The 17,202-nt window shown below is 39.8% G+C and overlaps 1 protein-coding gene across 1 annotated transcript in view; it reads right to left on the bottom strand.

Annotated features, from left to right (window-relative positions):
• LOC121287949 (solute carrier family 2, facilitated glucose transporter member 1) overlaps positions 1 to 17,202 on the bottom strand; it is a 33,508-nt gene that overhangs the window by 6,740 nt on the left and 9,566 nt on the right. The window contains exons 2-8 of the mRNA XM_041206104.1: positions 15,910 to 16,005; positions 11,663 to 11,823; positions 6,468 to 6,708; positions 5,062 to 5,224; positions 3,333 to 3,520; positions 2,302 to 2,406; positions 1,054 to 1,155 (exon numbers count right to left, since the gene is read on the bottom strand). Of these exons, the coding sequence (XP_041062038.1) occupies positions 1,054 to 1,155; positions 2,302 to 2,406; positions 3,333 to 3,520; positions 5,062 to 5,224; positions 6,468 to 6,708; positions 11,663 to 11,823; positions 15,910 to 16,005 (1,056 nt within the window). The remainder of the gene's footprint in view (positions 1 to 1,053; positions 1,156 to 2,301; positions 2,407 to 3,332; positions 3,521 to 5,061; positions 5,225 to 6,467; positions 6,709 to 11,662; positions 11,824 to 15,909; positions 16,006 to 17,202) is intronic.

Genomic DNA, 17,202 nt, shown 5'->3' with positions numbered 1-17,202 from the left:
ACCAACTTTGAGACCTACTTGAACAATCCTGCAACAAGTCTGACGTACGACTCCAGCCATTTGAATCTGGATCCTAACTAACCCTTCAGGAGTGAAAACACCTTCCTCAACGGGTCCAGAAAGACTGCTTTTCCATTACACAAACCAAACAAGTGAACTATGACCTACTCTTTTGTGTACAATTTGTAAAAGTACACATCCTCTCTAACTGTATTTTTTCTCAAGTTTATGTATATGTGTGTTTGAGTGAGTTTGTGTATGAGTGAGTGTGCATGTGTGTGTGTGTGTGTGTGTGTGTGCGCGCGCGCACGTGTGTGTGTACACGTGTGCGAGTGTGTGTGTGTACGCGTGTGTGTGTGAGACAGTGAGTGCAAGTGAGAGTGAGAGCATATTGTGTGTGTGTATGTGGTGGTGTTAAGACACTGTGTGAATGTGTGAATAAATAATCCTCTTTATTTAACCCATGAAAGCTTGCTGCTGGTTATTAAAAAAATGACCAGACACTCAGAGGTTGAGAAACATACCTTCCTTTCCAAAAATACTGATTACTGACAGTAAGGAAAAGGGGACTAGAGTTTCATTCACTCCTGACCCTGTCCATAACAGCTCCATACTTTCTGTTCCCTGAAGAAAATTCTTGTAACATAATCTGACATTTGAGCTAATTATTCAAAAATATTTCAGCTAATTTATAGTGATCTCAATATATTTTTTAAAAGATGCACCTGGTAGCCCATGTATATTTGTTGAATTAATTTCTGTTAATTGCCTCTTGTTAATTGATAATGGGAAATTGTTTGAGCTGAATCAGACCTGCCCTTTCCTCATTAGGACACAAGTTGAAACCCAGTCCAGGGTGATGGAATGAAAGTTTCCTTTAGCCACTAGCTCTGTGAGACCCAAATGAAATGACTTTGGCTACCTCAGTGTTATCAGATAACTGCTGACAGTTATTTTTAAAGTTGTGTTTCTTTGACTACGGTGTTCTTTAAATGAAGGAAGTTATTTTAATAATGCATGCACAGAGAATGAATCACTCAAGCAATCACTCACCAGGAAAGCAAGTGCAATGGTCATCAGAATTGCACAGACAGCCATTCCAGCCAGGCCAATCAGGTGAAGAGTACGTCGTCCAGCCCGCTCCACCACAAACAGCTGCAGAAACAAAGACATCACATTGGGAACTGTGGCCTAGAAACACAATCCTGCCCATTTATGGGCACGGAATGGTCAGTTGGTCTGGGTGCAACTGGTCTGAGGCTTGAACCAAATCAGCCCCTGGACCTCATCAACATAATGCTTTTTGAGAAGCTGCCAATGCCAACCAGGCACCCAGAGGTCAGCAGGTGTCTAACGTGGGCTCACAACAATCCTGAGGTAGGTGCTGGGGGAGAAGAATGGGGGGAAGGCCAGCATGTGGCAGTCGTGTACCCACTGTTTGTTGCCCCCCTGTAGACCCTTTAAGGATTGCTGTGCAAGAAGCTGAAAAGCTGAAACTCCTGCATGGCGTTGGCCCATGCATGCGCAGCCCTGTCCAAACAAAGTGCCATAGCAGGTCCTGAAACAGGTGGTAAATCTCCCAATGGTACACACAAGGAACCTAAACCCTGCCTTCAACAACCGTCAGAGATGCCTAAACATCTCTGCAGCCAATATATGCCATTGGGTACATTTAAGGGTGAGGGACACAGCACTGCGAAACTTGTTGATTTTGGTCCCTATTCTACAACCAAAAAAACAGGCACAGTAAGATCCAAATTCTATCCCACAGAATTTTACTTCCCGCACTCTGCTAAAATGAGCAAATGCTTTCAACTTCAATGCATTTAACTTTCTAAGAGGCACTTTAATTTTCCTCTCTCACCTAAAGAAATGTTCTCTCTCTGTCTCTTGGTGGTTCCGGTTTGTGTAAGCCCGCAGGTATACTGATGCCAACGCACTGGACTGCCTCTCAGGAGGCCCCTTCTTAATGTGTGGCCTAGATGGCGCTGTGGAGCACAATTGTGCCCTCGCCTGGTGTCTACGTTTGTGAAAAGCCCAACCGAGGTTGCTTTTAATGGAATGAGGATCACCAATCCTGACTGATCTTATCTGAGGTCAATGATAATACTTGCACAGCGACTCCAGCAGAAGTCAGCTAGTTTAAAACAGACAAAGGACCAAGGCTGGAATGTCAGTAGTCCATGTGGCCCAGTTTCACACTGAGCCTGTGGAGGGCTGTGTTCCACTTTTAAGTTTAATTCCTAATTTTACCGCACAGAACAGTTGGGAAACTCAATAATTTCATGGCGGGATACGTACTGATACAACTGTGAAAGCAGTGTTGACCACACCGGAACCAATGGTGGCATAAACAGGCTGTTCGACGCCGGCTTTCTCAAAAATGCTTGTTGAGTAGTAGAATATCTGTGGAGAAAATGAAATACATATTGAGAAAAGACTGGCTTAAACGGTGGTGCAATTGGCATTTATAATCTCAAAATCACACCCCTTCCGAAAGGAATCGTGCAGAATTCTAAACATTGGTACAGATCAAATAGTCATGAGAAACCACACATTCAGGGAACAGAATTTCAGCTCATGCAGGAAGTAAATCAGAAGGCGAATCTTGCAGACTTTGTGCCCCAGGCGAGTGAAGGTCACTGGCCCACTCCTGCTCCTATTTATGTGCCAATGGCTCCACAGGAGGTTCCCTTACCAGTAACAATATTGAGGACCTGGGTGTGGAACACGGTGGTTGCAGGGTTTCCCATTGATTATGTAGCAACCTCTCTGTCCAAATTCCCAACATGTACCATGAGCAGATGAAACTCCACACAGAATTGTAAATTGTGCGCACAAACCAGGCTGTGTAGCTGTACAAGGCCGCAGTCAGACACCATTCGGAGTACAGGTATTGACATTTAACATCTGGTTGTCTTATCCTATGACTTCCCTTGAGAGGTGGGCAAGAAAGATCATTCTAGGTGACAAGAAGCTCATTTCTTTTTAGAAAGGGGAGGCTTTGATCTGCCTAATTTGCGTTTTCCACATTATGAAGGGAAGTGATTAGACCAAATGGGTTGCTATGGGAAAGGGTTCAAAGGGCAGGGGCATAAATTATAAATGCAGAAGTTAAAGTTAGAAAGGGAACTCAATGGTGAGGGGATTTGTAGAATGCAAAGGGTCAGTACAACTGATTTCCAGAGACAATGAGGTACACTACTGAAGAGAGAATAGATTGCGGGGAACAATGAGAGGGCTGTGATTGGGATTAAGGTAACAGGAAAGGAGAGGCTTCCTAGACTGAATGACCCTTGCCCATTGACAAAGGGTCTTTTGCCCATACTTACAGCATTGATACCGGACAGCTGCTGGGACAGTTGCAGCACCATTGCGATGATAATGGGTTGGCGATACATTGGTGAACGGAACAGTTCAGGAATTGTGACTTTCTTCTCTCGCATCATCTGCCTGCTCTCTTCCTTCATCTCCTGCAAGTCACTGCTGACATCTGTTGTTCCACGAAGCTTCTTCAGAACTAAAAAATATTTGTGAATGTTATTTTAAGAAATATTAATTTCCAACCCATAAAAATTGTGGCAAGCATGTTTTTCTCCTTATTGAATTCAATGGTTTGATGCACGGGGGTAGGGACATTAAAACGAATGGACGGAAAATCCCATGTTGGGTGCATATAATTTCCCAGGAATGCCAAAGTGGGAAATCTCCTCTACCGCTCTGAGGACACCTGTAACTCTTCAATATCTTCCCCATCATCATTTATCACTCTCAAACTAAACATGAGAGTCACCTGAGTCTTTGACGTGGAATACATCACAGGTAAGGACAACCTTATATGTACTCAGCTGACATCTGCACAAGTACACTTCTCTGCAGGAACTGTTAGACAGCAATAAAAAGCAGGAACTCCAGCTCCTCTCCCTAACTCTTTAGTTTTGACTTAATTGCAAAGCCACACTGAAGCCCAAACTTGAGACCAGAGCAGGTGAAAAAATTACACTGCCCTGTATTGATCAGTACCCACGTTTACATGGATGTGTTTCCTGAGATATTGGGAAGCCCATTGTATGCTTTATGGACAAGCCAAGTTAAAAGAATCTGGGCAGGAGCTCAGTACACTGGGAGTTGCTGCATTATCAAGCTATCTTTCAGATGAGATTTTAATCTAAGGCTCCATCCACATATTCAGCTGGATGTGAAAGATCTTGTGGCACTTTTTCAAGAGCAAGGATGAGTTACTGTCCAAGCCAACATTTATGGTCTCGATCAAAAGCAGATTAATTAGACGCTCATCTCCTTTGCCGTTTATGTTGGTGCAGATAAAATTAGTTGCCATGTTTGCCTACATAAGAACAGAGTGCACTTCAGTGATTTATTCGTTGCAAAGTGTTTTCAGCAATGAGGAGGCAGTAAAGTGCTGTCAAAGTGCTTTTATCTTTTAAGCACATTTCTAATAGGTATCTGGTACAATCTAAACACAACAGAGCTGTATGCAATGCAAGGAAGTGAGCACTGAGGACATCTAAAGAAAGATAAAAAGGAGAAAGAAAGGGTTGCATTTCTCTAACACCTTTCATGACCTCAGGACACCCCAAAGCACTTTACAGCCAATAAAGTGCTTTTTGAAGTGTGGTCACTGTTGTAGGTAGTGAGGCAGCGAATTTGTGCACAGCAAGCTCCCACAAACAGTAGTGTGGTCATGACCAGGTGATCTGACTTTAACCTCATCACAAGGTCAAGGTCTTACCATGAAACACCCTCCCTCGATTCTATTTTTTGTCTGATTTAAGGAGACGCCCTTCACCCCACCCTGAAGACACCAGCCATTCCTAGAGCTACCAGTCAACCTCATTCTCCTAACACAATCTGTAATAAGTCAGTTGTGTTTTGTAATAGTACTCAGTGAGCAATAAGCAAATAGAAGTCCATACAACTTTCCTCACACTATAGCTTGTGAAATAGTTGGACTCTGTGTTATTCTCACAATAGCTTAAAATAACAGTCCCTCGGTTAATGAGAGATTAAACAGTGCTGTGTTTTAAACATGTAAAATCTTACCGCTCTTTGCCTTGCTTTCCTCATTCTTGTTGATAAGGAGGAAGCGAGGGCTTTTTGGACAGAATGGTAAAGCAATACACTGCAACAGTGCGGGGAGGAACAGAAACCCAAGTAATAACGGCCAGAGGGTGTCATTTCCCATGATTGAATGCAACCCAAAAACCTGCAAACACAAGGAAAGATTATTTTTAATGAGTTATATCTGAAAAAAAAAGTAGTAAAAATTGTTCATCTTAGCTTAATAGGTCACATCAAAGTGTCTTAGAATTACTGAAGTTGGAAGGGTTGGCAATAGTAGAAAGGATTTCACAAAAGGCTTCCAGTCTGCGTGAGTGTGGTTACTGCCGTTCTGAACACAGTTGGTCTGAGTACATCGGTGACCTGAATAGGGCAATTGCTTTAAAAACAGCATCTCTGATGGTATGGGTGCATTCTATCATCCCCTTGCATCATTTATTTTGTTGACTGTGTTCACCTTCATGGTGGAATTTCTATGGCAATTCCTTAGCCTCTCAACGCATCCTGTCAATGGATGATTGGTGGAAATCCCAGAGAAAGGGGAGAAACAGCCAATAACTGCAGATCAGGAGAATCCGATCAGGAGAATCCTTTGGAATTTAGTGTCATTTATTTATAAAATGCATTCAGAATTTAGAATTACCAATGATTCACAAGCCAAGGTCAATGAGTCTAGCTATGGACAAGTTACACTGAGTGTGTGACTGATGACACAGCAAGAGACCCCCCCACCCCCACCAAGTTAAAAAAAAAATCATACTTAAACTTCACAATTCACAGCAGGAGTTGGAACTGAAGGCAGGGGGCACAGTAGGAGATTATCACTGAACTAGAAGAGTGCAACACAATCAGTTGGTTCATTTCGCATCTCCAACACTGAATGATAACTCACCCTCCCCAGCTCCTGGGTTCACTGCTGCAGACAGACTGTGATGCCCTATTTAAATAGGAATTCTCTCTCCTGGTTTAAATTTGAAATTGAGAGGAAAGGTTGCCATTGAAATCCGGTGCACCGCTTTCATCAGCACAATCGGTGTCCCATACATAAATCTCTGCGCAATCAATTCAGGGCTCCAGCAAATTGCCAATAAAAACAAAGAAATTAAACTGCTTCATCCTGACTGGTTTGAAAAAAGTTGTTCTGGTGTTGTATACACTCATATGTTTGGAGCAACAATGCAATTAATCTACAATTTTTAAATATAATTCCTACATTGAAAAATTATTATATTAATCTATTTGCGGGAGATGATATGTACAGTGATACTCTGCAAAGGCTTCCTAGACTATGACAGATAATAGGAAATGTGAAGCAGATATGGAATTGATCGCGTTGTGTGCAACGCTTCAGTGTTGTAAAGATTAAGGGTTGACTGCCTATTGCTCACCTGTGCAACGAGAATTCCAATCACAATTCCCAGCTGATGGAGGGTGCCCAGAGCTCCTCTTAAAGCTGTGGGAGATATCTCACCAACATACATGGGAACAAAGCCCGTGGTCAAACCGCAGTAGATGCCAATAATGAACCGTCCCAGTATAAGCATTTCAAATGAGTTGGCCAGTTTAGAGAATCCCATGAGAATGGCTGCAATGAATGCCAAGACGTTGATCATCAGCATAGAGTTCCGCCTGGTTTAAAGAGCAAACGCTTCTTAAGTGAAACAGAATTAGATCTTAGGTCTTCAAATCATTTCATTTTGAGGTGTGAAGGATTAGTTTACCCGATGAAATCAAACAGGCCTCAGCATAATAAATAGCCATTCACTGGAAAATGCATTCCACACTGATTCCACAGATCACTTGCTCTATTTTCAACATTCCCAGTTAAATTGTTCAGTAGATATCCATGTTCAAACATAAGTAACTTTATAATTTATAAATGACAAATTCACAACTGAAACAATCAAACTCATAAGTGGACATAAAAACATTGATAGAGTAATTATTACGTTTTTGATTTTATTTTCATATTTAATTATAATATAAACAGGTAAGAAAGTGCATTAGTGTTACAAAACGTGCAGAACAGTTTTCATAACTGATGATCAGCTACATGTCACTGAAAAGGGATTGGAATCTTAGGCTGGGATTTTCCTGTCCCTGTATGGCAAGCAAAGGGGTCATAAAATGCAGTGAGCTAGTCTAAACTCTAAAGACTTCGGTGGGACCGTAAAATCCCGCTGCCATAAAGTTCCACCCTTAATGTTGGCTATGGGGGCAGAAGCTCAAAGCTTCTGTCTTGGTGCAGTTAAATCTCAACATTTGCTCAACAAATGGCTTGACATCTGGAGGAAACCCACAGCATCAGGAATAGATGCTAGAGTGAAGTTCCTGAGGTACAAACAGAATTCTACCTTAATCATGAGTACTCTGTGTAATTAGTAAATATATGTTGAATAGTGAGCTAGATCAATAAAGTTGAAGATCACAGGCCTTCCCTTCTCTTCCATCCTATCTCTACTCTGTACTCTGTTACGTCTCTAACTTTTTCCAGTTCTGATGAAAGTTCATCAAACCCTGAAACGTTAATACTGTTTCCCTCTCCACGGATGCTGATTGACCCATTGAGTATTTCCAGCATTTTCTGTTTTTATTTCAGAATTCCAGCATCTTTTGCTTTTTATTCATTCACAGGGCTTCACTAGCTCGGCCAGCATTTCCCTAGTGGCCCTCGTTTAGGGCATTTAAGGGTCAACCACATTGCTGTGGGTCTGGAGTCACATATAAGCAGACCAGGTAAGGATGGCAGGTTTCAAGAATCTATCTACCTCTGCCTTAAAGATATTCAAGGACTCTGCCTCAGCAACCTTTTGAGGAAGAGAATTCTAAAGTCTCACAGTCCCCTGAGAGAAAATTTTTTCCCCACCTCTGTCCTAAATGAATTTTGAATCAGTGACCCCAAGTTCTAGATTCTCCCACAAGAGGAAACATTGTCTCCACATCCATCCTGTCAAGACCCCTCAGGATCTTATGTTTCAATGAAGTTGCCTCTTACTCTTCTAAATTCCAGTGGATACAAGCCTAACCTGTCCAGCCTTTCCTCATAGGACAACCCACCCATTACTGATATTAGTCTAGTAAACCTTCTCTGAACTGCTTGTAACGCATTTACATCTTTCTTTAAATAAGGAGACCAATACTGTATACAACACTCCAGATGTGGTCTCACCAACGCCATGTACATATGGGAAGCATAACCTCCCTACTTTTGTAATCAGTTCCCCTCACAATAAACAACAACATTCTGTTAGCTTTCCTAATCACTTGCTGCATCTGCATACTAACCTTTTCTGATTCATGCACTAGGACACCTAGATCCCTCTGCATCTCAGAGCTCTGCAATCTCTTACCATAGATAATATGCCTCTTCTTTTATTCATCCTGCCAAAATGGACAACCTCACATTTTCCCACATCATACTCCATTTGCCAGATCTTTGCCCACTCACCTACTCTATCTATATCCTTTTGTAACCTTCTTATGTCCTCTTCACAGCTTACTTTCCTTCCTTTCTTTGTGTCATTAACAAATTTAGCAACCATACCATCGGTCCCTTCCTCCAAATCATTGATATAAATTGCAAAGAGTTGAGGCCCCAGCGTAGATCCCTGTGGCACACCACTCGTCACATCCTGCCAACCAGAAAATGAGCCAATTGTGTTGTCTCTTGTTTCTTATGTTTCTTGTTAGCCTGTCAATCTTCTATCCATGGCAATATGTTACCGCCTACACTATGAGCTTTTATTTTCTGCAATAACCTTCGGTGTGGCACCTTATCAAATGCCTTCTGAAAATCTAAGTACAGCACATCCACTAGTTCCCCTTTATCCACAGCACCTGTTATTTCTTCAAAGAACTCCAATTAATTGGTTAAACATGATTTCCTTTTCACAAAGCCATGTTGACTGACTACTTTGAATTTATCTAAGTTACAACGTCTTCAATAATAGCTTCTAATATTTTCCCTATGACAGATGCTAAATTAATTGGTCTAGATCTCCTGCTTTCTGTCTTCCTCCCTTTTTGAATAAAGAGGTTGCATTCACCACTTTCCAATCTAATGGAACCTTCCCTGAATCCAGTGAATTTTTGAAAATTAAAACCAATACATCAGCTCTCACTAGCCACTTCTTTAAAGAATCTAGGATGAAATCCATCTGGACCTGGGGACTTGTCAACTCACAGTTCCAACAACTTGCTCAGTACCACTTCCCTGGTGATTGTAATTTTCCTGAGTTCCTCCCTCCCTTCCATTTCCTGATTTAGTTACTTCTGGGATGTTACTGATGTCCTCTCTTGCGAAGACCGATGCACATTAACTATTCAATTCGTTTGCCATCTCCTTATTTTCCGTTTTAGTCCTGCAGACTTACTTTCTATAGGACCAACGGTTACTTTGTTAACTCTTTTCTTCTTAAAATATCTAAAGAAACTTTTAGTTTTGTCTTTATACTTCTAGCTAGTTTTCTCTCGTACTCTAATTTTTCCCTCCTTAGTAGTCAGCCTGTGCCGTTTTTTGTATTCTGTCCAATTTTCCGACCTGCCACCCATCTTTGCACAACTATATGCTTTTTCTTTAATTTTGATACTATCTTTAATTTTTTAGTCAACCACAGATGGTGGATCCCCCCTCCCCCTTGGATTTTTTCTTTCTGGTTGGAATGTATCTATCCTGTATATTCTGAAATATCCCACTGCATCTCTATTGACATATCCCTTAACCTAAATTACCAGTTCATTTTCACTAGCTCTGCTTTCATACCCTCGTAATTGCCCTTATTTAAGTTTAAAATACTAGTCTTAGACCCAGTCTTCTCTCCCTCAAACTGAATGTAAAATTCAATCATATTATTATCACTGCTACCTATGGATGCCTTCACTATGAGGTCATTAATTAATCCTATCTCACTGCACAATACCAGGTCTAGTATAGTCTGCTAAAAACAAAAAAACTGCGGATGCTGGAAATCCAAAACAAAAACAGAATTACCTGGAAAAACTCAGCAGGTCTGGCAGCATCGGCGGAGAAGAAAAGAGTTGACGTTTCGAGTCCTCATGACCCTTCAACAGAACCAGTTTCTGTTGAAGGATCATGAGGACTCGAAATGTCAACTCTTTTCTTCTCCGCCGATGCTGCCAGACCTGTTGAGATTTTCCAGGTAATTCTGTTTTTGTCTAGTATAGTCTGCTCCCTGGTTAGCTCCAGAATGTGCTGATCTAAGAAAATATCCCAAAAACATTCTATGAATTTGTCATCTATGCTACATTTGCCCATTTGATTGTTCCTGTCTGTATGTAGATTAAAATTCCCTATGGTAATCGCCATACCTTTCTGACAAGCTCTCAAAATTTCTTCTTTGATACCCCATCCTACCGTTTAATTACACTTAGGGGGCCTGTATATCATTCCCATAAGTGACTCCTTGTTTTTATCATTCCTCATCTCTACCCACATTGCTCCTGTATCCTGGTTTCCTGAACTTTGGTCAACCCTCTCTATTATGTTAATATCATCTTTAATTAACAGAGCCAACACCTTTTCCTAAATTCCTATCCTTCCTAAAAGTCACATACCCTTCAACCTTCAGATGCCAATCTATACCATCCTGTAGCCATGTCTCTGTAATGACTATTAGGCCTTACTTATTTATCTCTATTTGCACTATCAGTTCATCTGTTTTGTTTCGAATGCTACATGCATTCAGATACAGAGCCTTAAATTTCATCTTTTCATTATTATTATTATTATTATTATTATAATTGACCAAATCCAATGCTATTGTCTAACTTTCTTCAGACCAATGCTGAAAGTTAGTGCAATGCCTAGAGGTTTGGAAACACAGTGTAGTACTAAGTGCCATGTGTTTGGCGGGGATCTGTTAGGGAGCAGACAGAACCCAGTACAAGGGTAAACTTCCTACTTGAGACTGTCCCTCTTGGCCTGCTCATAACATCGACTTAATGCTTAGTATTCTTTTTAATGTAGAAACTTTTGGTTAGAGATAGTTGATGGTCAGACATGTCCTTTAGCACTGTAAGATGCTCAGGATAGTTGGTCAATGTTAAATTGCGGCTGGTTTAATCTCTAATTTAGGAAGCAAACCAGCTGAAGAATCAATTCACAGCCATAGGGAAGAACACAACACAGTCATGTAAACCGTCCCTCTACTTCTCAGCCAATCTTTATGGTCGTTGACAAGGACTTCTGTCCTGAAAATTTCAGTGTTACTTGTTCTAAATGTTGTCACCTCAGACTTGGAATATAGTGTAACTCTGCCACCAGTTGTGCCATCGTCTTATTAACAGAGGTCATGCCACAAGCAGCCTCACTTTCTATCTGTTTGTTAAGAATAATTCTGGTATATCGGGATTGCCAGAGGTGGCAGCACCTGTGATAATAGATGGGCCTACTGTAAAAATGTAAAACTTCAGTTGCTAACAGCAAATATTTTCCCCAGAACTCTGTTAGACTTTGTGACATTTGCTAAGTCACATATCAAACACTGGGGTATTACAGTGTATCAGTAAGTTAATGAGCATCTGGTATGTATGAGAAATAAATATGTTGCATCTCATATATTACCTTCCAAACCGGTTGACGAATAATCCTACTGAAAATGATCCAACCATACCACCCACAGAGAAAATGGCAACAGCCAGAGACCAAACTGTGGTGAGAACTGATGAATTGACGGGTTCATTATATCGCAGTAACCAGGTATCATTAATGAAACTTTCAATAACCTGAAAAAGAAATCAGGAACAATGAAGAATGTAAGAGATGAACTGTGGTCACCTAAACCTTTTAGGCAAGGACTTCTGTCCTGAGAATTTCAATAGTATGATTTCCAAATGTTGCCGACTTATGTTTGGAATATAGTGTAATTCTGCCACCAGCTGTGCCATTGTCCTGTTAACAGAGGTCATGCCACAAGTAGATGCAGCCTCTTTTTCTACCTGTTTGTTAAGAATAATTCTGAGATAAGCTGGTAAATCAGGATTGCCAAATGCTGAATAAATAGTAAAATTCAAACATTGATAATTACGATGATTGAGTAATGTTACAGTTCTTCCTTTTGGAAAGTAAAGTCAGAGTGCGGTATTAGTGAAAGAATTCTGAAGTAACGTATAGTAAAGACAACAAAATGGATCACCCTTCCTGATCAAGTAAAGCAACCTCCCCACTATGTGGCACGAGGGCGACATCTGCTGAGAACAAGCAGTATCTTTACCATCATAGTTTCACGCTGGATCTGCTAGTGTTGACAGAATTTTTGTTTAATAAAAGGTCACAGCAAAAGGATATCTTCCTGATTCTACACTGGTTACCATCTTGGCACGAAACTGCCTTTCAAGTAGAACACATGGGCTAATGTTTCTGGTTTCATATCAGACTCTGACTCAATATCACAATGATATCACCATTTAGATAGCAGTTATTGTAATTAGCTTTTCTAGGTGCATTTCTTAAACCGACTAACATCATGTGACTTATCAGTCACCTCTCACCCATTTAACCGCAGCAGTTAATTCACGTTTGAAGTCACAGAGGAAATTGTGTGGATAAGTTACCAGACCTTGAATCTAAAAGGAGCAGCCCTAATTCACTGTCGCTGGACTTGAGCTTTAGCATCTTTCCCCTCAAGTTTCCAGGTAACTTTCTACAAACTGAACTGTTTTCATTCTTTAGAAAAGTCCTTCAGTCAAAGATAAGGTTTACTCTGTAACATTGAGCAGGCTGCACCGACCCTTGCACCTTTTCCTCATAACTGCTTTTATATACAAGTGAATTATAAAACCTAATTGCTATCACAGTGGGGGACGGTGGTGTAGTGGTGATGTTACTGGGCAAGTAATAATCCTGAGGCCCACGCTAACACTCTTAAGGGCCTGGGTTCAAATCCCACCTTGGCTGAATTTCAATTCAATTAATAAATCCGGAATATGAATCTTGTCTCTGTGATGGAAACCATGAAAGTGTCATTGATTACTGTAAAAACCCATCTGGTTCATTAATGCCCTTTAGGGAAGGAAATCTGCTGTCCTTACCTGGTCTGGCCTACAGCGAGGTGGTTGACTCTGAAATGGCCAAGCCACTCAGTTCAAGGGAAATTAGGCATGGGGAACAAATGCTGGCTTTGCCAGTGACACCCCCATCCCATTTTAGGAAAAAAAGCTAAAGATAATTCATTCCCAGAACACAAAGAATTGAAAAATAAATGTTTTGGGTTTTTGCGTTAAGTTATACAACATTGAATTTGTTCTTAATGATATCACTCTCAAGTTACAGATTTCAGTACTTCAGGAGTAATAAAAGGACCTATTATCTTCACTAACTGCTTATCACAGTTGTTTAACATTTCTCTGGCCACTATTTGGGGAGGTAATTATTCATTCATTTTAAACAAATTAACAACTGTTCTAAGATGGTGTGCAGGGTATTTTATGTGAAAGCATCTGGAAGCTGGAATATAACAACTGATGACCCCATCAATCATTCACATGACTGTTTCCAAAAAGAGCTCCTTGAACAAGGTTTTCTCAAAAGTCTGAGTCCCGATTTTAACGGGGAAGTGTGAGGGATGTGTTGACACACTGTGCTCTCAAGAACGGGGCAGGGATTTGAATCTTATCCCAGTCCTGTATGTGGAACAAAAGGCTCTCTTATTTACAGCGTAGCTTCTAATATAAATCCAAGTTTGGGCTCACCCGGTCAATGTGCTTGTAGCTCAAAGTTGACCATAATTGGGCAAGATCAGTGTAATTACAGGAAATAATCCTGCATTGGTGATGTCAGAGTGTTATTCAACAGTTGAAGGCATTTTTACTTTCTTTGGAGAATGCTATTTCTATGGTGATAGTCTGATAGTGGAGATCCATTCTGCTACCGGCAGTAACTGATGTGTGCTCCATAGTCCACTGTACATCTTGATATGATAACTCTTGGAGCTGATATATACACTTACCTATACTTTTATCTACACTTATAGATACTGATATATACACTTATATATATACATACACTTATATATACTGATACATGTGCATATATATACACATATATACTGATGTATACACTTATCTGCACTTATGTATACACATATATACTGATATTTATACTTATCTATACACTTGTCTATACTTATATATACACTTATCTATATTCTTATATATACTGGTATACACACTTATCTATACACTTATATATACTGATATATACACTTCTCTGTTGCTACAGATTTGACTGTGCGAGTCAATAAAGCACCAGTGGGCAGTTACAGCCTACGTAGTTTCTACCCTAGGGTTATGACTGCCTATAACATTAGGACATGTGCAGTGATGTTCTGGCCAAAACATGATCAGTACTAATCTGAGATGCTGCCAAGTTAGATGCAGCAAAGGAATTTGTTACACAAACGCGGATTTTTACTTTGGCTTTTATGATGACCAGTGACTTCTGGCAACTATTATTTTTCCTGCCTTACAGTCAGAATTAGAAGACTTGGAAGTTTCAGTGCAAGGCTCTGTTTTACCCAATAATCTTGATTTTCAGAGACAGCATTCTAATAATATATTCAAATCATGGAAACACAGTTGAACAGTAGCTGTGTTAGATGAAAGATGCTGGGATCAAATTCAGCAGGTTATGAAAAGTCTGAAATGTATCTAATATGAATTTACCTTTCAAAGCATCAGTATTTTCCTTCCCTTTAAATAAGAGAGATAATAAGAATTGGTGGCATATAAACAGGCTGGAAACCAAGTTAAAAACTAATTAGTGATTAGATTTAGCAGCTTTTCTCTATACACAGCTAATGACATGATGTCCCATTGACTTATTCAATATTCCATTCTAGGGGCCCTGTTCTCTGTGCATCCTGACACCTGTTTGATTCAATTATCAATCTACTGCTCTGCTGATGGAAGGAACAACTAAGCAGAAAAATTATTTAGGGAAGAAATAAGTGTTACATTTACAAACCAGGTGAATTTATATATAACCAATAGTTATTGAGTTCCCAAATATTATATTTCCAATGGCTTCAAGCTGAAGCTAGGTCTTAACAGAAACAATTAAACACAGACTACTCTGAGTACATTTTTAAAAATGTTACAACTGGTTTCATGAGGAATTTCTTGGAAGCTCCAAGGCGAGAAATTCTACTAAGAAGAATGTACTTTCCATTCATTACCTTCCAGGTCTTTCATTACCACTAATACACTGCTCATCACTGCAGATATCAATCTCAGCTGCAATGAAAAGCCTAACCCCAGAGAACATATTTATCAGAGCTCCGAGAATGGCTTGTGCAGTTTTAAGTTGGGGGGGGGGGTGGAGAAAAGGGACAATGTTCCTGTTCTAGATAACTATTCACTGACCCCTGCACAGAAGTGAATGGATGTTGAGTAAGGGGCAGGACAATGTCAATCCAAGGCAGTCACTGCCTGGACTCGCACTTTAAGAATGGCAACTTGAGCAGTCATTGAGGGCTGTGAACTGTAACCTTGCAAGAGTTGTCAGCTTTTAGTTTGGGGAAGGAATATAAAATGCTATAATTAAGTTCAGGTACATTTAATACAACATTATTTACAGGATAAAACCTTTTTATAAGGATAAATAGAAGCTGCATTCTCCAAAATTTTGTTTTACTCTACACTAAGACTGAAGAATTCCCATTCAAATGCTATTAATATAATGTGGTTAACATTTATTATCATAATATATGCCAAGTGAATCAATCTTTCCCACAAAGCGCATAATTCTGTTATAAAACGAATTGGATCTTAACATTATTTTTTCTTTACTTGAAGCAGTTCTGAGCATCTTACCTTCTGGGGAGCATTGATGACACCTGTGTTGTACCCGAACTGTACTGACCCAAGCACTGCTGTACTTACTGCAATTATTAGCCTTGCAGTAATTTTCTGAAAGAAAATAAAAAGAGAAGATCACATTCTGTACTTTGTGTACCAATGTAACACTGACCTGGAACGAAAGAGATACTCCACTTGGAAAAAGTTGGGAACATGCTGAGTCTCAGCAGCCAAATTTTAATTTGTTCATTAAATGCAGATGTTTGATTTGTGAGTTCTATTCCTCCAATCTTTATTTTCTTTTTTTCTGGTATGGTCTTCCATGTGTTTCAGTGAAAATGTATTGCCATTATAGCAATTAATCATTTTATATTTTACAAAAATGTCTCCCATTTTCAGTATACCTCTAAAAGTGTGGTTATTCTTAAAGGAGAAAGTCCAGAGCCGACTAATTCTGAGTAAAACACCAACTTTGAATCGACTGCCCACATTCCTGCTTTATTGGCCAAAGTCTGTTTTTATCTTTATTCTGGTTCATTAGCAGAACAATTATTCATTTTGTTACCATTAAATGTTAGCTTTGCAGACTCAGGTCACAATGTTTAATCCCTTTACAATAGCTCAGCAAAAATCTCAGAATGGGTACAGTAAACACTGCATTTCTCAAAATTGAAGATCCTTGTTTTAGCGTGTACATTAAGCAGCTTTATTTACTTCCGGAAGAACACAAAGCACTGAATTGACTGAAAAACACATTAAGAGTAAACCCTACTCAACAAACTTGCACAGTTGCGCAACTAATTAAAGTGCACCCTCCCCCATCCCAAAAACGTCAAATAAGCAAAGTCAAAAAGTAAAACCCCTTCCTTTTAACTAAAGCCTTTCCTTACTTTAATAAAGGCTTTATTTTATTCCAACCTTTTTTAAGCTTAACTGGGATCAGAAACTTTAAATCAAATTAAGGAGCTCCCTATTTTGTACAAAAGAAAACACTCTAATAGTTTCAAAACAAAAGCTGAAAAAAAAGTTGAAAATGCAGGAAAGCATTCACCAGACGATGCGGAGAGAAGAGGGAAACCTGAGTTAACATTTCAGGTCAATGACCTTTCATCAGAACTAGAACTGAACAGTTTTTAAGCAAATAGGGAGTCGCTGGGGTGAGAGAGATCTGTAATGGGAGGAGGGAAGGAATAACCAAAGAAGTGATGATGCTAGACAAAATAGGGTGATAATGTGGTGAGTAGAAAAACAAAAGAGGTGAAAATGGCTACAACAAAGGACAGGAAGTATGGAAAACCTGGCAAAGAG

The sequence above is a fragment of the Carcharodon carcharias genome, chromosome 15 (genome assembly GCF_017639515.1).
Source record: "Carcharodon carcharias isolate sCarCar2 chromosome 15, sCarCar2.pri, whole genome shotgun sequence".
In the NCBI taxonomy this organism is placed as follows: Eukaryota; Metazoa; Chordata; class Chondrichthyes; order Lamniformes; family Lamnidae; genus Carcharodon; species Carcharodon carcharias.
The sequence above is the reverse complement of the archived record's forward strand: the minus strand, read 5'-3'. Positions and strand labels throughout refer to the sequence as shown.